Source organism: Pongo pygmaeus, chromosome 16 (genome assembly GCF_028885625.2).
Source record: "Pongo pygmaeus isolate AG05252 chromosome 16, NHGRI_mPonPyg2-v2.0_pri, whole genome shotgun sequence".
Taxonomy (NCBI): Eukaryota; Metazoa; Chordata; class Mammalia; order Primates; family Hominidae; genus Pongo; species Pongo pygmaeus.
In genome coordinates, this window is record NC_072389.2 from 46,828,884 (window position 1) to 46,845,550 (window position 16,667).

The 16,667-nt window shown below is 43.0% G+C and overlaps 2 protein-coding genes across 7 annotated transcripts in view; one reads left to right on the forward strand and one right to left on the reverse strand.

Moving 5' to 3' along the window:
* The window catches only part of LOC129013842 (oxidoreductase HTATIP2-like), a 34,053-nt gene that overhangs the window by 13,811 nt on the left and 3,575 nt on the right, over window positions 1-16,667 (reverse strand). The window contains 1 exon segment of the mRNA XM_054450584.2: window positions 4,240-4,644. Coding sequence (XP_054306559.1) covers window positions 4,240-4,644 — 405 coding nt within the window.
* Window positions 3,426-16,667, forward strand: part of MGA (MAX dimerization protein MGA) — a 157,393-nt gene continuing 144,151 nt past the window's right edge. The window contains exon 1 of one of the 6 annotated variants that reach the window (XM_063652597.1): window positions 3,426-3,758. The gene's annotated coding sequence lies outside the window, so the exon portion shown is untranslated. Of the gene's footprint in view, window positions 4,146-9,363; window positions 9,463-16,667 lie in introns of those variants that run through there. The other 5 variants (XM_063652600.1, XM_063652601.1, XM_063652595.1 and 2 more) reach the window with 5 other exon arrangements.

The following is a 16,667-nucleotide window of genomic DNA, read 5'->3' on the forward strand; positions in this document are numbered from 1 at the left end:
AAAACATTTAGGCTGCCGGGCGCTGTGGCTCATGCCTGTAATCCCAGCACTTTGGGAGGCCAAGACAGGTTGATCACGACGTCAGGAGTTCAATACCAACCTGGCCAAGATGGTGAAACTCCGTCTCTACTAAAAATACAAAAAAATTAGCCGGGTGTGGTGGTGGGCGCCCGCAATCTCAGCTGTTCAGGAGGCTGAGGCAGAGAACTGCTTGAACACATGAGGTGGAGGTTGCAGGGAGCCGAGATCATGCCACTGCACTCCCGCCTGGGTGACAGAGTGAGACTCCACCTCAAAAAAAAAAAAAAAAAAAGACATTTAGTTTGGGTGCGGTGGCTCATGCCTGTAATCCCACCACTTTGGGAGGCTGAGGTGGGTGGACTACTTGAGGTCAGGAGTTTGAGACCAGCCTGGCCAACATGGTGAAACCCCATCTCTACCAAAAATATAAAAAAAATTAGCCCAGTGTGGTGGGGTGTGCCTGTAATCCCAGCTACTTGGGAGGCTGAGGCAGGAGAATCGCTTGAACCTGGGAGGCAGAGATTGCAGTTGCAGTGAGCTGAGATTGTGCCACTGCACTCCAGCCCGGACAACAGAGTGAGACTCCATCTCAAAAAAAAAAAAAAAAAAAAAAAAAGAAAAGAAAAAGAAAAACAAAGACATTCAAATGTTAGAAGCAACAGAACTCTGGGATCAAGTAAACGTGGAAAATAGATGAAAAGAGTCAGCTGAGGGTAAGACAGGTTTCGTAGCCTGGCAAAGTTACTGGAATGGTGGTGATACTGCCCATGTAGAGGAATGCTGTAGTACTTGTGTGTAGTGGTGAAGGGACGGATAATTAGCTTGGCTTTGGAAATGCTGAGTTTCAGATGTCTATGGGAAGTTCTGCCTAAGCAAATCCCTCCCTTTTCTAAGGGTAAATGATGAAGCTAGTAGAGGTTCTATGGAACCACTGGAAGGAGGCCGGGAAGAGAGCATCTGAGATATTGTTATATAAGTGAAGAGTGAGTTTTGAGGTGTCTTTACTTTGAGATATTTATATAAAAATTTTTAGTCTCCTTGAAGTTCAGGCACAGGTGCCCTCTCTAATCATCTCTCTATCAGCATTATTTTACTGCAATAATGTCTACAGCTCAGCATTTTAACAAGTTAAGAAAAAAAAACTGAAATGAAGGTGGGAGACAATGTAAATATATATACCAACAGATGGGCAGTAGTCACCAAGGATTCCAAAAAAGATCTGTGGTACACGAATCTGTTAGTGTTCCTCTAGCACTGTCTAGGGGAGAAACAGAATAGCGGAGAAAAAAGATTCAACAATGTGCTGTACTGCACAGAGTACAGGGTGCTAGTTTGAATGCAACCTTACCACTAACTAGCACTCACATTCATAGAGTTCATCCTATTTATCAGGGATTATGACAGGTGTTCTAAATATTTTGATCTGAGAATCATTATGACAATCCAAAGACAATCCAGGCCGGGCGTGGTGGCTCATGCCTGTAATCCCAACTACTTGGGAAGCTGACAAAGGAGAATCCCTTGAACTCGGGAGTCGGAGGTTGCAGTGAGCCGTGACTGTGCCATTGCACTCTAGCCTGGGCAACCAGAGTGAAACTCCATCTCAAAACCACACACACACACACACACACACACACACACACACACAGACAAGCCAGGAACAGTGGCTCACGCTTCTAATCCCAGCACTTTGGGAGGCCGAGGCGGGCGGATCACGAGGTCAGGAGTTCCAGACCAGCCTGGCCAACATGGTGAAACCCTGTCTCTATTAAAAATAATAAAAATTAGCCAGGCAACATGGTGTGCGCCTGTAATCCCAGCTACTCAGGAGGCTGAGGCAGGAGAATTGTTTGAACCCGGGAGGCGGAGGTTGCAGTGAGACAAGATCGCACCATTGCACTCCAGCCTGGGCAAGAGAGTGAGACTCTGTCTAAGAACCAACCAACCAACCAACCAAACAAAAAAAACCCAAAGACCATTCAAACTGGCCTCAATTTGCAGTTAAAGGAACTGAAAATCAAAAAGTTCAGAAACGGGCAGGCGTGGTGGCTCACGCCAGTAATCACAGCATTTTGGGAAGCCTAGGCAGGCAGATCACCTGAGGTGGGGAGTTCGAGACCATCCTGGCCAATATGGTGAAACCCCATCTCTACTAAAAATACAAAAATTGCCAGGCATGGTAGCAGGCGCCTATAATCCCAGCTACTCAGGAGGCTGAGACATCAGAATCGCCTGAACCCGGGAGATGGAGGTTGCAGTGAGCTGAGATCACGCCTTTGTAATCTAGCCTGGGCAACAGAGTGAGACTCGGTCTCAAAAAAAAAAAAAAAAAGTTCAAAAACCTGTTCACCATAATCAGAGTGCAGGAAGAAAAAGAGCTGCAAGTTGACATGGATCTGTCTGACTTCAAACCTTGGGTTCTTTCCACTATAGCCAATAGGTCCCAAACCCAGTTGTGCATAACAATTGCCTGAAGAACGTGTTAAGATACATTTTTCCAGATTCCCACTCAAGACTGACTCAGAAAATGATAATACTAGTATAGCACTTTTCTCTGAGTTGTTATAAGGATTATATATAATGAAGAATATTGGAATGTTTTATAAACTTCAAGTGTAACATCATATGCTTACAATTTAATGCTTTTTATTACGTATGATCATCTAATACCCTTTCTTTTGATTTTCTAGTCAGGGAATAATTTTCTGATAATTAGGCTTATGAAGTACCTTGAAATTAGAAAAGGGTGCCCCAAACTATATTTTGGCTTGATAACCACATTATAAATGAATACATTTAATTTTTAATCTATAAATAAGAGCTCTTGAGCTTGACCATCGCTAGTCAAATTCTTCAAGCTTAATCATCTCTTTAAGAATTGATGAAATCGTTCTAAAATCCGGCAAAGCTGAAGAATGGAGTTCAAAGCAGAAAAGGTGTGAATTGTTTTAAGTGGGGATTTCATGGGAGTAAAACATTAGGTTTTGACCTGAAGGGCAGTTTGTGAATACGTTACAGAGTTAATTGGTTCTGATGCATGACCACTTTTTCTGAGTTAGGAGACGGTGTTTTTTTTTCTCGTTTCCAATATACTATATTTCGTACGAGGTGGAACCAGTAACTGTGATACAGACAGGTCCCCGCCTCCTTTAAAACGCCTCGTGCTCTTACCACCCCTACTTTCCCCAACAGTAGCAATAAGTTTAGCAAGAAAGGTCTCATCTTCTATCCCAAGGGAAATTCTAAGTGCCATTTCCACTCTCAAGTGGGGCTCCTGGTAAGTTGCATTTAAATTAGCATTCTTTTTCACTGGCCAGGAAAGGGCTGGCAGTTCATTTGCAGGCAAATACCCTTGCTGGTTTTTTTTTTTTTCCCCTGAATCTTTACAAAGTCACTCAGCAGGCACACACTAAACGCCTGCTCCGTGGAGAGAGGTTAAACGGTTTCCCCAAGACCACACAGATCAAACAAGTGGGAGAGGAGGGGCTGAAAGTGCCTGGTATACCTCGCCACACTCCCATAATTACCCAAACCGTCTCATTCCAAGCCCAAGGACCGGGCTTTCAAGGGGACACGAAAGGAACGCCCGGGAGGTGAGCGCCAGGAGATCGGGAGAGGTGCCTTTCCCGGCATGCTCTGCAGCACACCGAGGGGCGCCAGGCGTATCCCGGCGTGCATCGGGGAGCGCCCAAGGGCGATGGTTCCCGGCTCCTGGAGAGGCGTGCGAAGTTAAGCCGGTAGGTGCGAGCTTCCTTAGCTTTGAGCCTCTGGTTTCTCGTTTCCTCTTTATGGGTTTAAATCCATAACGGCAGAAAAGGATGGCCCTCCAACTACCCTCCCTCTCCGCGTGCGAACGACTCGGCGCCGCTTCGAGCTCTGTGCCAGGTGATTAGCGGGTAGGGGCGGGCCTGCGACCAGCACGTGACCCGCACTGGCAGCCAATGACTAGCCGGGTGGTCCAGCAGCGCGAGGATTCCGGGACCCGCGAGCGGAGCGGCGCGTGGGTCGGTTGCGGTCGGCCCGGGCAGGTACGCGCAGGCGCCTTGCTTGCCACGCGCTACGCCCGTCCCCACGCGCCTGGTGGCGTGTTCTTGGCGCGAAGTGTTAAGAGTCTGGGTGTTTTTGTGAGTTGGGGGGAAGGAGAGGGTGGCGGGGGGGGGGGGGGGGCTGAGGCGTCACGTGGACACCACAGCCAATCTCAGGCCGAGGCGCACCCACAGCTTTCCCCGGCGCCCCGGGGTGCGACGTGTTCAGTGAGGTTCGACCGGGCCCTGACGGCCTGAGCGGTCTTTCGAAGCGCGTGTGCGGCCTGTAAATTCTGGCCGCGGCTTTTCGTGGCGTTCTGCTCCGCGGTGAGCACAGACGACAAGTTCTCAGCAAAATGGCTGCTGGAAAGAGTCGCCAAGCAGGGGGAGCGCTGGGGCCGCGTGAAGGTCACATGACGAGGTTGGCAGCGCGTGCTGCTGGCGCGGGGCAGGGGGAGGGTGGGGGGGCGTGGCGGGTCACGTGCCTTCGACTGCGCCGGCCTGTGGTTTTCCAGCGTCTTTGCTGCGGTCGGATTGCCTGTTTTTACTCCTCCCACATCGAAGCGTGGCAAGCGTCGGTGAGAAGCTGTGTGGTGTACTGGGATGAGCCGAGATCTGGGAATTCGGAGGCCTGGGATCCAGGCCTTTGGCTAGTTTCATCTTGCCACCCTCGGCTTCCATTTCTCATTCAGCTCGGTAGAGGAGATCACCTTTTAGGGTCCCTCATACGGCCTCTGACTTCCTCACCTCAATTTCATGCAGATAAAAAAAATTTAACAAATTCTTAACAATTATAATGAGACAACCACCACCCCCAAATAAAAAAACCCACAGCCACGCCCCTCTCAATCATTACAGTGATGTGGGAAAGCTGGTGGAGGTAATTTGTTATAATATTCTGGGCGTGTCTGTCCATCTTTATCATTCCCATTTATACTTTATAGGGGCCCACGACCTCATTTGAAAAATATTGTCTTTTAGACATCTAATCCCTATGTATTTTCTGGGAGGAAATCAAAAGGTAACTACTATTGTCATAACTGCAGAGATGGGGAAATAGTATTTAAAAGTGAAATGCTGATGCCCCATAACACTGACTAGAAGGGCCTAGAAGTCTTCGTTTCCACTTGGTGGGCTATCTTTGTAAAATTTTTGAGACCTGGTACCAACCAGCCTTTGGTATTTTTCTTGGTCTCTCCTCCCAGTTCTAGCTCTTCATTTCACCAAAGACGGGTCAAGGCGTTGGTGAAGAAAAGTATAAATTGTATGTTTTCCATACCACTGCTTATGTTTTATGATACATTTTAATTTATCTTAAAAAGAGTCTTCGAATTTTGTGCGAACACATCTGGAAAACATTTATTGAGCAATCATAATAGCTGTCACTTTTGAGTAATTATTATAGTTAACATCTTTCTGGCTTGGTGGTCTAAATACTTTCTACTGTATTTAATTCATTTAGTTCTCATAACAAACCTACGAGGTAAGTACTGTTATCTCCATTTTACCACTGAGGAAAATAGCAACAGAGAGATTTGGCTGGCAGTTTTACATGATTCCAACCAGATTTCCTTTTGAAAATTTGACAAGATGGTTTTAAAATTCATTTGAAAAAGTAAACCTAGAAATTAAGAACCTTCTTGGAAGAGAAGAATGAGGAAAGGACTTGTACTAGAGAATATACAAATAAAGCTATGATAATCAAAATGTAAGTAGCAACCCTGGAACACAAGAGTAGTGAAACAGAATAATCTAGAAATATATAAGGTTACTTAGTGTTATAAAGGTGGTATTTTATATCAGTAGGGAAGGTGTTCCAAAATTATGTTGGAACAATCAACTGTTTGGAGAAAAAATGGGATTTGTACCTTAAAATTTAAATAAAATTGCCGGGCGTGGTGGCTCACGCCTGTAATCCCAGCACTTTGGGAGGCCAAGGCGGGTGGATCACCTGAGGTCGGGAGTTTGAGACTAGCCTGACCAACATGGAAAAACCCCGTCTCGACTAAAAATACAAAATTAGCCGGGTGTGGTGGTGCATGCCTGTAATCATAGCTACTTGGGATGCTTGAAGCGGGAAGGCGGAGGTTGCGGTGAGCGGAGATCGCGCCATTGCACTCCAGCCTGGGTAACAAGAGTGAAACTCCGTCTCCAAAAAAAAAAAAAGAATCTAGGTGAATTATATATATATTTTTTGAGAGGGAGTTTCGGGCTTGTCCCCCAGGCTGGAGTGCAGTGGTGCTCACCACAACCTCTGCCTCCTGGGTTCAAGCAGTTCTCCTGCCTCAGACTCCCGAGTAGCTGGGATTACAGGTGTCCGCCACTACACCGGCTAATTTTTGTAATTTTAGTTGAGACGAGGTTTCACCGTGTTGGCCATGCTGGTCTGGAATTCCTGACCTCAAGTGATCCTCCAGCCTTGGCCTTCTGAAGTTGTTAGGATTATAGGCATGAGCCACCGAGCCCAGCCAAATTAAAATTTTTTTTTTTTTGAGGGTCTCACTCTGTGGCCCAGGCTGGAGTGCAGTGGCATGATCTCAGCTCACTGCAACCTCTGCTTCTTGGATTCAAGCAGTTCTCCTGCCTCAGCCTCCCAAGTAGCTGGGATTATAGGTGCAGGCCACCACACCCAGGTAATTTATATATATATATATTTTTAATTTTATTTTTTGAGATGGAGTCTCGCTCTGTCGCCCAGGCTGGAGTACAATGGTGCGATCTCAGCTCACTGCAACCTCCGCATCCCGGGTTCAAGTGGTTTCTGCCTCAGCCTCTCAAGTAGCTGGGACTACAGGCAGACTATGCCGCCGCCACCACACCTAGCTAATTTTTGTATTTTTAGTAGAGATAGGGTCCAGGTAGCTGGAACTACAGGCAGAGTATGCCTGCCACCACACCTAGCTAATTTTTGTATTTTTAGTAGAGACAGGGTTTCACTATATTGGCCAGGCTGGTTTCGAACTCCTGACTTCATGATCCCCCTGCCTTGGCCTCCCAAAGTGCTGGGTGGGTGGCCTAAGCCACCGCACCTGGCTGATAATTTTTGTATTTTTAGTAGAGACGAGGTTTCACCATGTTGGCCAGGCTGGTCTGGAACTCCTCACCTCAGGTTTTCCTCCCATCTTGGCCTCCTAAAGTGCTGAGATTACAGGAGTGAGCCACTGCTCCTGGCCCAAATTAAATATTAAAATATAAAATGTGAAATCAGAAAATTACTACTTTAAAAAACTGGGAAAACAGTTTTCCAGTCTTGAAATAGGATGAGGCCAGGCACGTGGCTCATATCTATAATCCCAGCACTTTGGGAGGCCCAGGTGGGAGGATTGCTCAAACCCAGGAATTCAAGACCAGCCTGGGTAACAGAGTGAGACCCCATCTGTACAAAAAAATTTCAGAATTAGCTTGGTGTGGTGGCACGTCCCTGTTGTCACAGCTACTCAGGAGGCTGAGATGGGAAGATCACTTGACCTCAGGAGGTTGAGGCTGCAGTGAGCTGTGATGTGTCACTGCACTCCAGACTGGCCAACAGAGTGAGACCCAGGCTCAGCAAAAGAGAAAGGAGCTGTTCTACTAAGCATGACTGTCAAGGCGAATCCATAAAGACAAAGATGACAAAGATTGATACAGTTATTACAAAAAACATCTGTCTAGTTGGCAGAAACACGATAAAGTTAAAAGACAAATTTATTTATTTAGTATTCATTTATATTTATTGAGTGTTTACTATGTGCCAGCCAATTTTTTTAGGTTGAGGAGATCCAGTAATCAGCAAAGCCTGGCAAATTGTGAGAAAAAAAAAAAAATTGAACAAGGCTGTTGCAGGAGGATTCCTTGAGGCCAAGAGTTTTTTTTTTTTTGAATCTTTACAAAGTCACTCAGCAGGCACATACTAAACACTTGCTCCGTGGACAAAGTGTTTGAGACCAGCCTGGTCAACATGGCAAAACCTTGTCTCTACCAAAAATACAAAAATCAGCTTGGTGTGGTGGCACATGCCTGTAGTCCTAGCTACTCAGGAGGCTGAGGCAGGAGAATCACTTGAACCCAGAAGGTCAAGGCTACAGTGAGCCATGATTGTGCCACTGCACTCCAGCCTGGGTGACAGAGTGTCTGTCCCAAAAAATAAATAAATAAAAATAAAAAAATAAATACGGTGCCTTTATAGAGGGGAGTACTTTGTACCTGGTAAACATGATACAGATCTCTATTAATGACTTGGAAAGCATGTGATAAGTGAACAAAGCAGGTTACAAAATTATGGATCACATTTTTGTAGAAATATACTTGTATATATCCCTTTATAGTACTTCTCCCTTATCCATGGTTTCTGTTTCAGTTATCTGCTGTCAACCGTGGTCTGAAAATATTTTGAGAGACCACATTTACATAACTTTTATTATAGTATATTGTTATATTTTATTAGTTATTAATCTCTCACTGTGCCTAATTTATAAATTAAACTTTATTATAGGTAAGTATGTAAGTATAGGAAAAAATACTGTGTATAGGGTTCAATACTCCTAGGTTTTAGACATACACTGGGGGATCTTGGAATGTATCCTATGGGGATAAGAGGAGAATTACTGTACATAGAAGTCTAAAAAGATAAATATCAAACATAAGCTAATGGTAACATTTTTAAGCAGTAGGATTTTGGATGAATTGGATTAGAAAAAACTATTTTCGTCTTTTTTTTTTTTTTTGACAAGTGGTCTTTCCATGTTGCACAGGCTGGTCTCAAACTACTGGGCTCAAGGGATCTTCTTGCCTTAGCCTCCCAAGTAGCTGTGACTGCAGCTGCACACTTGGCTCTAAAACAACCTTTTTTTTTTTTTTTTTTTTTTAGACAGAGTTTTACTCTTGTTGCCCAGGCTAGAGTGCAGTGGCGCTATCTCAGCTCACTGCCATCTCTGCCTTCCGGGTTCAAGTGATTCTCCTGCCTCAGCCTCCCGAGTAGCTAGGATTACAGGCATGCGTCATCACGCCCGGCTAATTTTTGTATTTTTAGTAGAAACGGGCTTTCTCCACGTTGGTCAGGCTGGTCTTGAACTCCCGACCTCAGGTGATCCACCTGCCTTGGCTTCCCAAAGGGCTGGGATTATATGCGTGAGCCACTGTGTCCGGCCTAAAAAAACTATTTTTTAAAAGTTTTAGATTTATAGAAAAATTGCAGACTACAGAGAGAGTTTTCATATACCTAGCTTCCCTTCCAGCTTTTCCCATTATTAAAATCTTATGTTAGTATAGTATATTTACTATAATTAAAATAATTTATTTTATTTTAGTTTTTGAGATGGAGTCTCTCTCTGTCACCCAGGCTGGAGCGCAAATGGCACTATCTCTGCTTACTGCAGCCTCTGCCTCCTGGGTTCAAGTGATCCTCCCACTTCAGCCTCCTGAGTAGCTGGAATAACAGGTAATTCTCGTGTCTCAGCCACCCAAGTAGCTGGGATTACAGGCGTGTGCCACCACCTCCAGCTAAATTTTTTTGTATTTTTGGTAGAGATGGATTTTCATCATGTTTCCCAGGTTGATCTCCTGAGCTCAAGCGATCCGCTCTCCTTGGCCTCCCAAACTGCTGGGATTACAGGTGTGAGCCACCACACCCAGCCTATTATAATTAAGGAACCAATAATGATACATTATTATTAACAGAAGTCCATAGTTTATTCAGATTTCCTTTTTATCTAATGTCTCGTTTTTGTTCCAGTATTCCATCCAAGATAACGCAGTACTTTTTGTAGTCATGTCTCCTTAGGATCCTCTTGGCTATGATAGTTTCTCACGCTTTCCTTATTTTTGATGACCTTGACACTTTTGAGGAATACCAGTCAGGTTTTCTGTAGCATGTTACTCAATTGGGATTTGATGCTTTTTTCATCATTAGACTGGGATTAGAGTACTTAGTATCAACATGATTGTCACTATTGATGTGACCTTGATCACTTGGCTGTCAGTTTGGTTTTTAAATGTTTGCTTTTCTATAGCTAATATTAATAAAATTTGTTACTTGCAATATAAAAGTAAATATTTGTTGATATTCTACACATGTCTACCAGTAGCATTTATAATAAGTAATACATTGACAAGCCTAATAATATAGAAAAAAGATAGTGGATATTATAATCAAGGAAAAATAATGATGAAGTTGCCTGAAGGGCTAATTGTAGAAAGGAATTAAAGGAATTAGTACCATATAGCTTATTATAACAGTCTTTAAGCTGTTTTAGGACTCTGTTTTAAGAACATTCTGGTAATCAAGAATTGGATCTAAATTCAAAGGTAGGAAAGGAATTATTCAATTATTCATAATAGGATGAAAATATAAATCGGATAGTTTAGATCAATTAGGTAAAATCTTACAATTCAACAACAAATAATTAATGAGCCCTACTGCATGCCAGGTGCTAAGGATTGAGCAGTGAACAGGACAAAGTCCATGCCCTCATGGAAATTATATTTTGGTAGGCAATGAGCTAATAAGATGATTTCAGGGCCAGGCATGGTGGCTTATGCCTGTAATTCCAGCACTTTGGGAGGCCGAGGCAGGTGGATCACCTGAGGTCAGGAGTTTGAGACCAGCTTGGCCAACATGGTGAAACCCTGTCTCTACTAAAAAATACAAAAAATTAGCTGGGTGTGGTGGTGCGCGCCTGTAGTCCTAGCTGTTCGGGAGGCTGAGGCATGAGAATCTCTTGAACCCGGGAGGTTGCGGTGAGCTGAGATTGTGCCACTGCACTCCATCCAGCCTGCGTGACAAATGGAGATCCTGTCTCAAAAAAACAAAACTAAAAACAAAAACATGTAACTGGTTAGGTCAGCTAGGGAGTAAAGAAGAGGGCCAATGACTGAGCCCTGAGACTACTGATATCATGGAGTGGGATAGATTGTAATATATACTTAAATTTCTTTTGTATTGGTATCAGGACCAAATTGACTGAGCAACATGTAAATAGTATAACACTGAATAATGCCTTTGAGATGATTATAATGTTACTAGGCTCTTCCTGTTACTTGAATCCTCATGTTTTTGTCACTTTCCTGTCTGAAGATTTCTACTTTCTCTCCATTGTTTGAGGACATAAACCCCCAGACTTCTTAGCTTAGCATACCAGAGCCTTCATTGTCTGAGTACTCTACGTCATCTCGCTCCTTTTTATCTTTTCTCCTCTTTATCACACCTATTGTGCCCAATGTGCTTGGCTCCTTTATAACCCCCTGTTGGCCTGGACTACTCTTTCTCCTCCTGCTGCCCTGCCTCAAACTCCTACTCAGTCTTCAATGTCCACCTTAAATTTGCTATGTAATTTTCCCCAATTTCGCGGATAAAATTGACCTCTTCACTGCATGGTACTTCCTCAATGCTGTTGCTTATACTTCAATTTATAGCAAAATACAAAATCAGTTGGTATTTTGGCTTTTAAAAAAATTCATTTGTTTCCCCAGTGCTTGGCATGTGGTAGATGCTTAATCATAATGCATTGAAAAAGTTTAAAAGTTTTGCTTTGGCCAAAGAATAAGTAATTAAAAACTAGATCTTACAATACACGATCATATGGATCATTAGCTGAGATTTTTAGGATCTTTTTATTATGTCAAGTTGTTGGTTTTAGTGATATTCATTGTGGCATAATTTAGCCAGTACGAAGTTTAGTGAATGTCAGTTAGGAGTCTTAGTTCAGAGACATATTAGGAATGTTTTATTCTCTAGGGCTGAATAATGCTTATTCTTTGGAGGCAGGCTATTATAATAGATTTTTCCTTCACTTGCCCACTTTCACCCACCTTCTCAGTAGTTGGGAATTCTATTGTAACAGTACACATGTACTTTGAGCTCTTTGCTGGAGACGGAACCTAATGTGATAAATCCAGTAGAATCAGCAGTACTCACCCCAGGAATGTCCTTTAAATTGTTGGATAGAAGGAGGCTTACTGGTGTGAATTGTAGGTGTGAAGATTTTTCAGCCTGTGAGTCCAAAGTAGGGTTGATTATTTTGTCATTCAATCATAAGCATGTATTGAGTACCTGCCATATATGGGTATTGTATGAGGTGCAGTGTGGGGGACACACAAAAGAAATAAAAGGCATAGTTCTCTGCACATGAGCCCTGACAATTTAGTTGAGGAACTGAAGCATAGGAAGGAATTTAATATTAACAAGCAATATATCAGTAAGTGCAAAGTACTGTAGTATAAATCAGGGACTGCATTTCTTAAGCCCATAATTATATTCTCAGGGTTATATGCAGTCTTACATCAATTTTCAACATTTTAATTTGACTTGAAGTTCTGCATTTTCTCTTATCCTTTAACGTTTCTAGTTTCAATAAGATATTGATTTAGCTCTTTGTTTGATATGATAAAAGCCATATATAAGAAGAGTTCTCTGCCACAATGTTGCATCCAAGCATTTTATTCTTTCATGTCTATAAAGAAAGTACATAGGCCCACACCTGTAATCCCAGCACTTTGGGAGGCCAAGGAAGGAGGATTGCTTGAGGCCAGGAGTTCGAGACCAACCTGGGCAACATAGCAAGACCCTATCTCTATGAAAACATAAAAATGAAAAATAAAAAATAAAATACATAATTTGAAATGGTAGAATGTGATTTATCCTTTACAAGTGTGACAGAGGTACACTTTCATTTTTTTTGCTATGTGTAGGTTCCTCCTCCGCATACTTTGTCTTTCCACTTAAAGGGGTGGAGGGGGAGAAAGAGAACGTGGAGAACAAATTTTGTGTGTGTATATGAATCTGAATTTAAAAATATGTATTTTCATTAAAGGCGACCAACTGAACAGAAAAAAAAGTACGTATTTTCATATTTGAATTACAAAAGTGGCTTTTTTGAGAAGATAAATACATAAGCACAAATAATAATTTCTAATATGCCAACTATCACTGTTAGCGTGTTGATATGCTTCTAGGTTTCTTTTTTTTAAATGGCAAGTGTTGTTTTTTTTAGCTCAGATACATTTAGAAAAAAGATAATTGTCTTTACATAGGTTTATCTGATCAAATTACTCTCAATAAAATTCTTTAGTGGCTTTGCATAGTAAATGGAATCAAGTTGAGACAAGTTCAGATTCCTTACTTAGCTTGACACATAAAGCTCACTACCTCATAGTTTATCTCACGCCATATGTCTCCCTCATACGCAACTTGTTTTATCCATAATACATGTGTGTACTACTTTCAGGCCTCTAGATGAGGGGCTGGCAAATGTTTTCTCTAAAGGACTGGATAGTAAATATTTTAATTTATGGGCCTTAGCTTTTCTTTTAAGTACTACTCAATTCTGTTGTGGTAGTAAACTGCAGGACCAGCCCAGAGAGTGTCTACTCTGTTGATAACAGAATGTCAGGTTACTTTGTAGATATAAAAGAGCCAAGATTGCAAGTCATGTAGCCTGGGCATGCACAATAGAAAAAGCTTTGATCTCTAACAACACCCAGAACCAACATCCCTCCTCTCTTCCCCCAGCGGAACCAAGAAGTCTGGGACATGACCAGAACTTGAATGCTGGAACCTTTTCAGAAGCAACGGGTCCATTGGCTGTAAAGATCCAGGGCTAAAATTCGCCTCAGCATACCTTACCGAAATGGTTAAGTTTGAAGCCCTCCAATCGGACCTTGGCAAGCCAACATTTCCAGATCTTTTCCCTTGCCCTCCAACCTCTTAAAACTTGTCCCAGACTCCAAATCAGGGAGATAGATTTGAGCTGGGCCTCCTGTTTCCTCACTAGTCTGCCTTGCAAGAAAGCGTTTCTTTTCTCAAAAGCTGGTGCCTCCTACCTGTAGGAGGTCTCCTTCCTGTAGGAGATAGGGGGAAAAAAAAAGCTGGTGCCATAGTATTGGCTTCAATGCATAGTGGGCAGCGAGCCCATTTGCTAGATAACAGCACAAAAGCAGCCACAGACGATAATACACAAACAAATGAAATGGCTGTGTTTCAGGAAACTTTATATATAGACACTGAAATTTGAATTTCATGTAATTTTTTTTTTTTTTTTTGAGACGGAGTCTCACTCTGTTGCCCAGGCTGGAGTGCAGTGGTACAATCTTGGCTCACTGCAACCTCTGCCTCCTGGGTTCAAGTGATTTTCCTGGCTCAGCCTCCCGAGTAGCTGGGACTACAGGCATGCGCCACCATACTCGGCTAATTTTTTTTGTATTTTTAGTAGAGAGCAGGTTTCACTGCGTTGGCCAGCCTGGTGTCAAACTCCTGACCTCAGGTGATCTGTCCGCCTCTGCCCCCCAAAGTGCTGGGATTACTGGTGTGATCCACTGCACCTGGCCTTTCATATAATTTTTACATGTCATAAAATTTTATTACCTTGATTTTTTTCAACCATTAAAATATGTAAAAAATCATTTTTAGCTTGTGGGGCATATGAAAACAAATGGCAGAACATGGCCTTTGGGACTATAGTTTATGGATTCCTGCTCACTTGCTGGGTGCCTCTGTCCCTGCTGAGCACCCTCTTTTACTCCTGCCACACTTTCTTTTCCTAGTATGGCTGACTTATTCAAAAACTTCGTCTCAATATTACAGTCTGAAGGTAGTCAGAATTTGTTTTAGATTCTCCTTTTCTGGTGAAAGATAAATACAATTATCTTTTTTCTAAACGTATCTGAGCTAAAAAAAAACCCAACACTTGCCATTTAAAAAAAAAGAAACCTAGAAGCGTATCAACACGCTAACAGTGATAGTTGGCACATTAGAAATTATTATTTGTGCTTATGTATTTATCTTCTCAAAAAAAAAGCCACTTTTATAATTCAAATATGAAAATATGTACTTTTTTTTTTCCTGTTCAGATCTCTCTCTTATTTGAGACGGTCTTGCTCTGTTGCCCATGCTGGGGTGCAGTGGTGTGTGCACAGCTCACTGCAACCTTGACCTCCCAGGCCCAAGCCATCCTCCTGCTTCAGCCTCCCAAGTAGCTGGGATTTTGTGCCACCCAGCACCCCTGGCTAATTTTGTTTTTTTGAGATGGAGTTTTGCTCTTGTTGCCCAGGCTGGAGTGCAATGGCTCAATCTCGGCTCACCACAACCTCTGCCTCCTGGGTTCAAGGGATTCTCGTGCCTCAACCTCCCGAGTAGCTGGGATTATAGGCAGGTGCCACCATGCCCAGCTAATTTTGTATTTTTAGTAGAGATGGGGTTTCTCCATGTTGGTCAGGCTGGTCTCGAACTCCCGACCTCAGGTGATCTGCCCGCCTTGGCCTCCCAAAGTGCTGGGATTACAGGAGTGAGCCACTGCACCTGGCCCCACCCCTGGCTAATTAAAAATAATTTTTTATGTTTTATTTTTATTTGTTTTTTATACTTTTAAATTTATTTTATTTTTAATAGAGGTGGCATCTCACTGTGTTACCCAGGTTGGTCTCAAACTCCTGGGCTCAAATAATCCTCCCACCTTGGCCTCCCAAAGTGCTGTGGTGGCCTGTAATCCCAGTACTTTGGGAGGCCAAGGTGGGAGCCACCATGCCGGGAGTAATTTTTAAAATTTTTGAAAGAGATGGGTTCTACTGTGAGCCATGATTGCGCCACTGCACTCCAGCTGAGAGACAGAGTGAAACCCTGTCTCAAAACAAACACACAAAGACACACACACGGAAATTAAGAGGAATAAAAAGTTGTCAGTGGTAAGATTGTAGGTATCACAAATTATATTATTATTTGCTTATTTATTTTATAGGTTCTTCATTAGAATATAAACTCCTAGAGGTCATGGATTTTGTCTGTCTTAGAACAGTGCCTGGCTTACAATAGTTTTAAATAAATATTTGTTTATTGTTTCATGAATCGAATGTGGAAACATTTCTTTTTGTTGGCCTTAATGTTATAGTAATGTTTATTAACATTAAATTAAAGCAAAAGGTAAAAGGAAATTCCTGGTGGGCGTGGTGGCTCATGCCTGTAATTGGACTTTGGGAGGCCGAGGTGGGTGGATCACCTGAGGTCAGGAGTTTGAGACCAGCTTGAACAACATGGTGAACAATTGTCTGGGTGTGGTGGCGCGTGCCTGCCCTACCCCAGCTACTTGGGAGGCTGAGGCAGGAGAATTGCTTGAACCCAGGAGCAGAGGTTGAGGTTGCAGTGAGCCGAGATTGCACCATTGTACTCCTGGGCAACAAGAGTTAAACTGTCTCCAAAAAAAAAAAAAAAACCAACAACAAAAGAAAATTCCTAATTCTTTTTTTTTTTTTTTTGGAGACAGTTTTGCTTTGTCTCCCAGGCTGGAGTGCAGTGGCTCGATCTCACCTCACTGCAACCTCTGCCTTCCGGGTTCAAGCGATCCTTCTGCCTCAGCTTCCTGAGTAACTGGAACTATAAGCATGTGCCACCACGCCGGCTAATTTTTGAATTTTTTGTAGAGATGGGATTTCGCCATGTTGGCCAGGTTAGTCTTGAACTTCTGGCCTTAAGTGATCTACCCGCCTTGGCCTCCCGAAGTGCTAGGATTACAGGCGTGAGCTACTGTACCCAGCCCCAGCCTTTTTTTAGTGCAGCATGGTTTTTGCATGTTCTCACCACCATTATTGGCCACCTCTGGTCCTCTGTAAGTATTGTACCCAAAACAGGACACGCTCTTCTAGATTTAAGCAATCCAG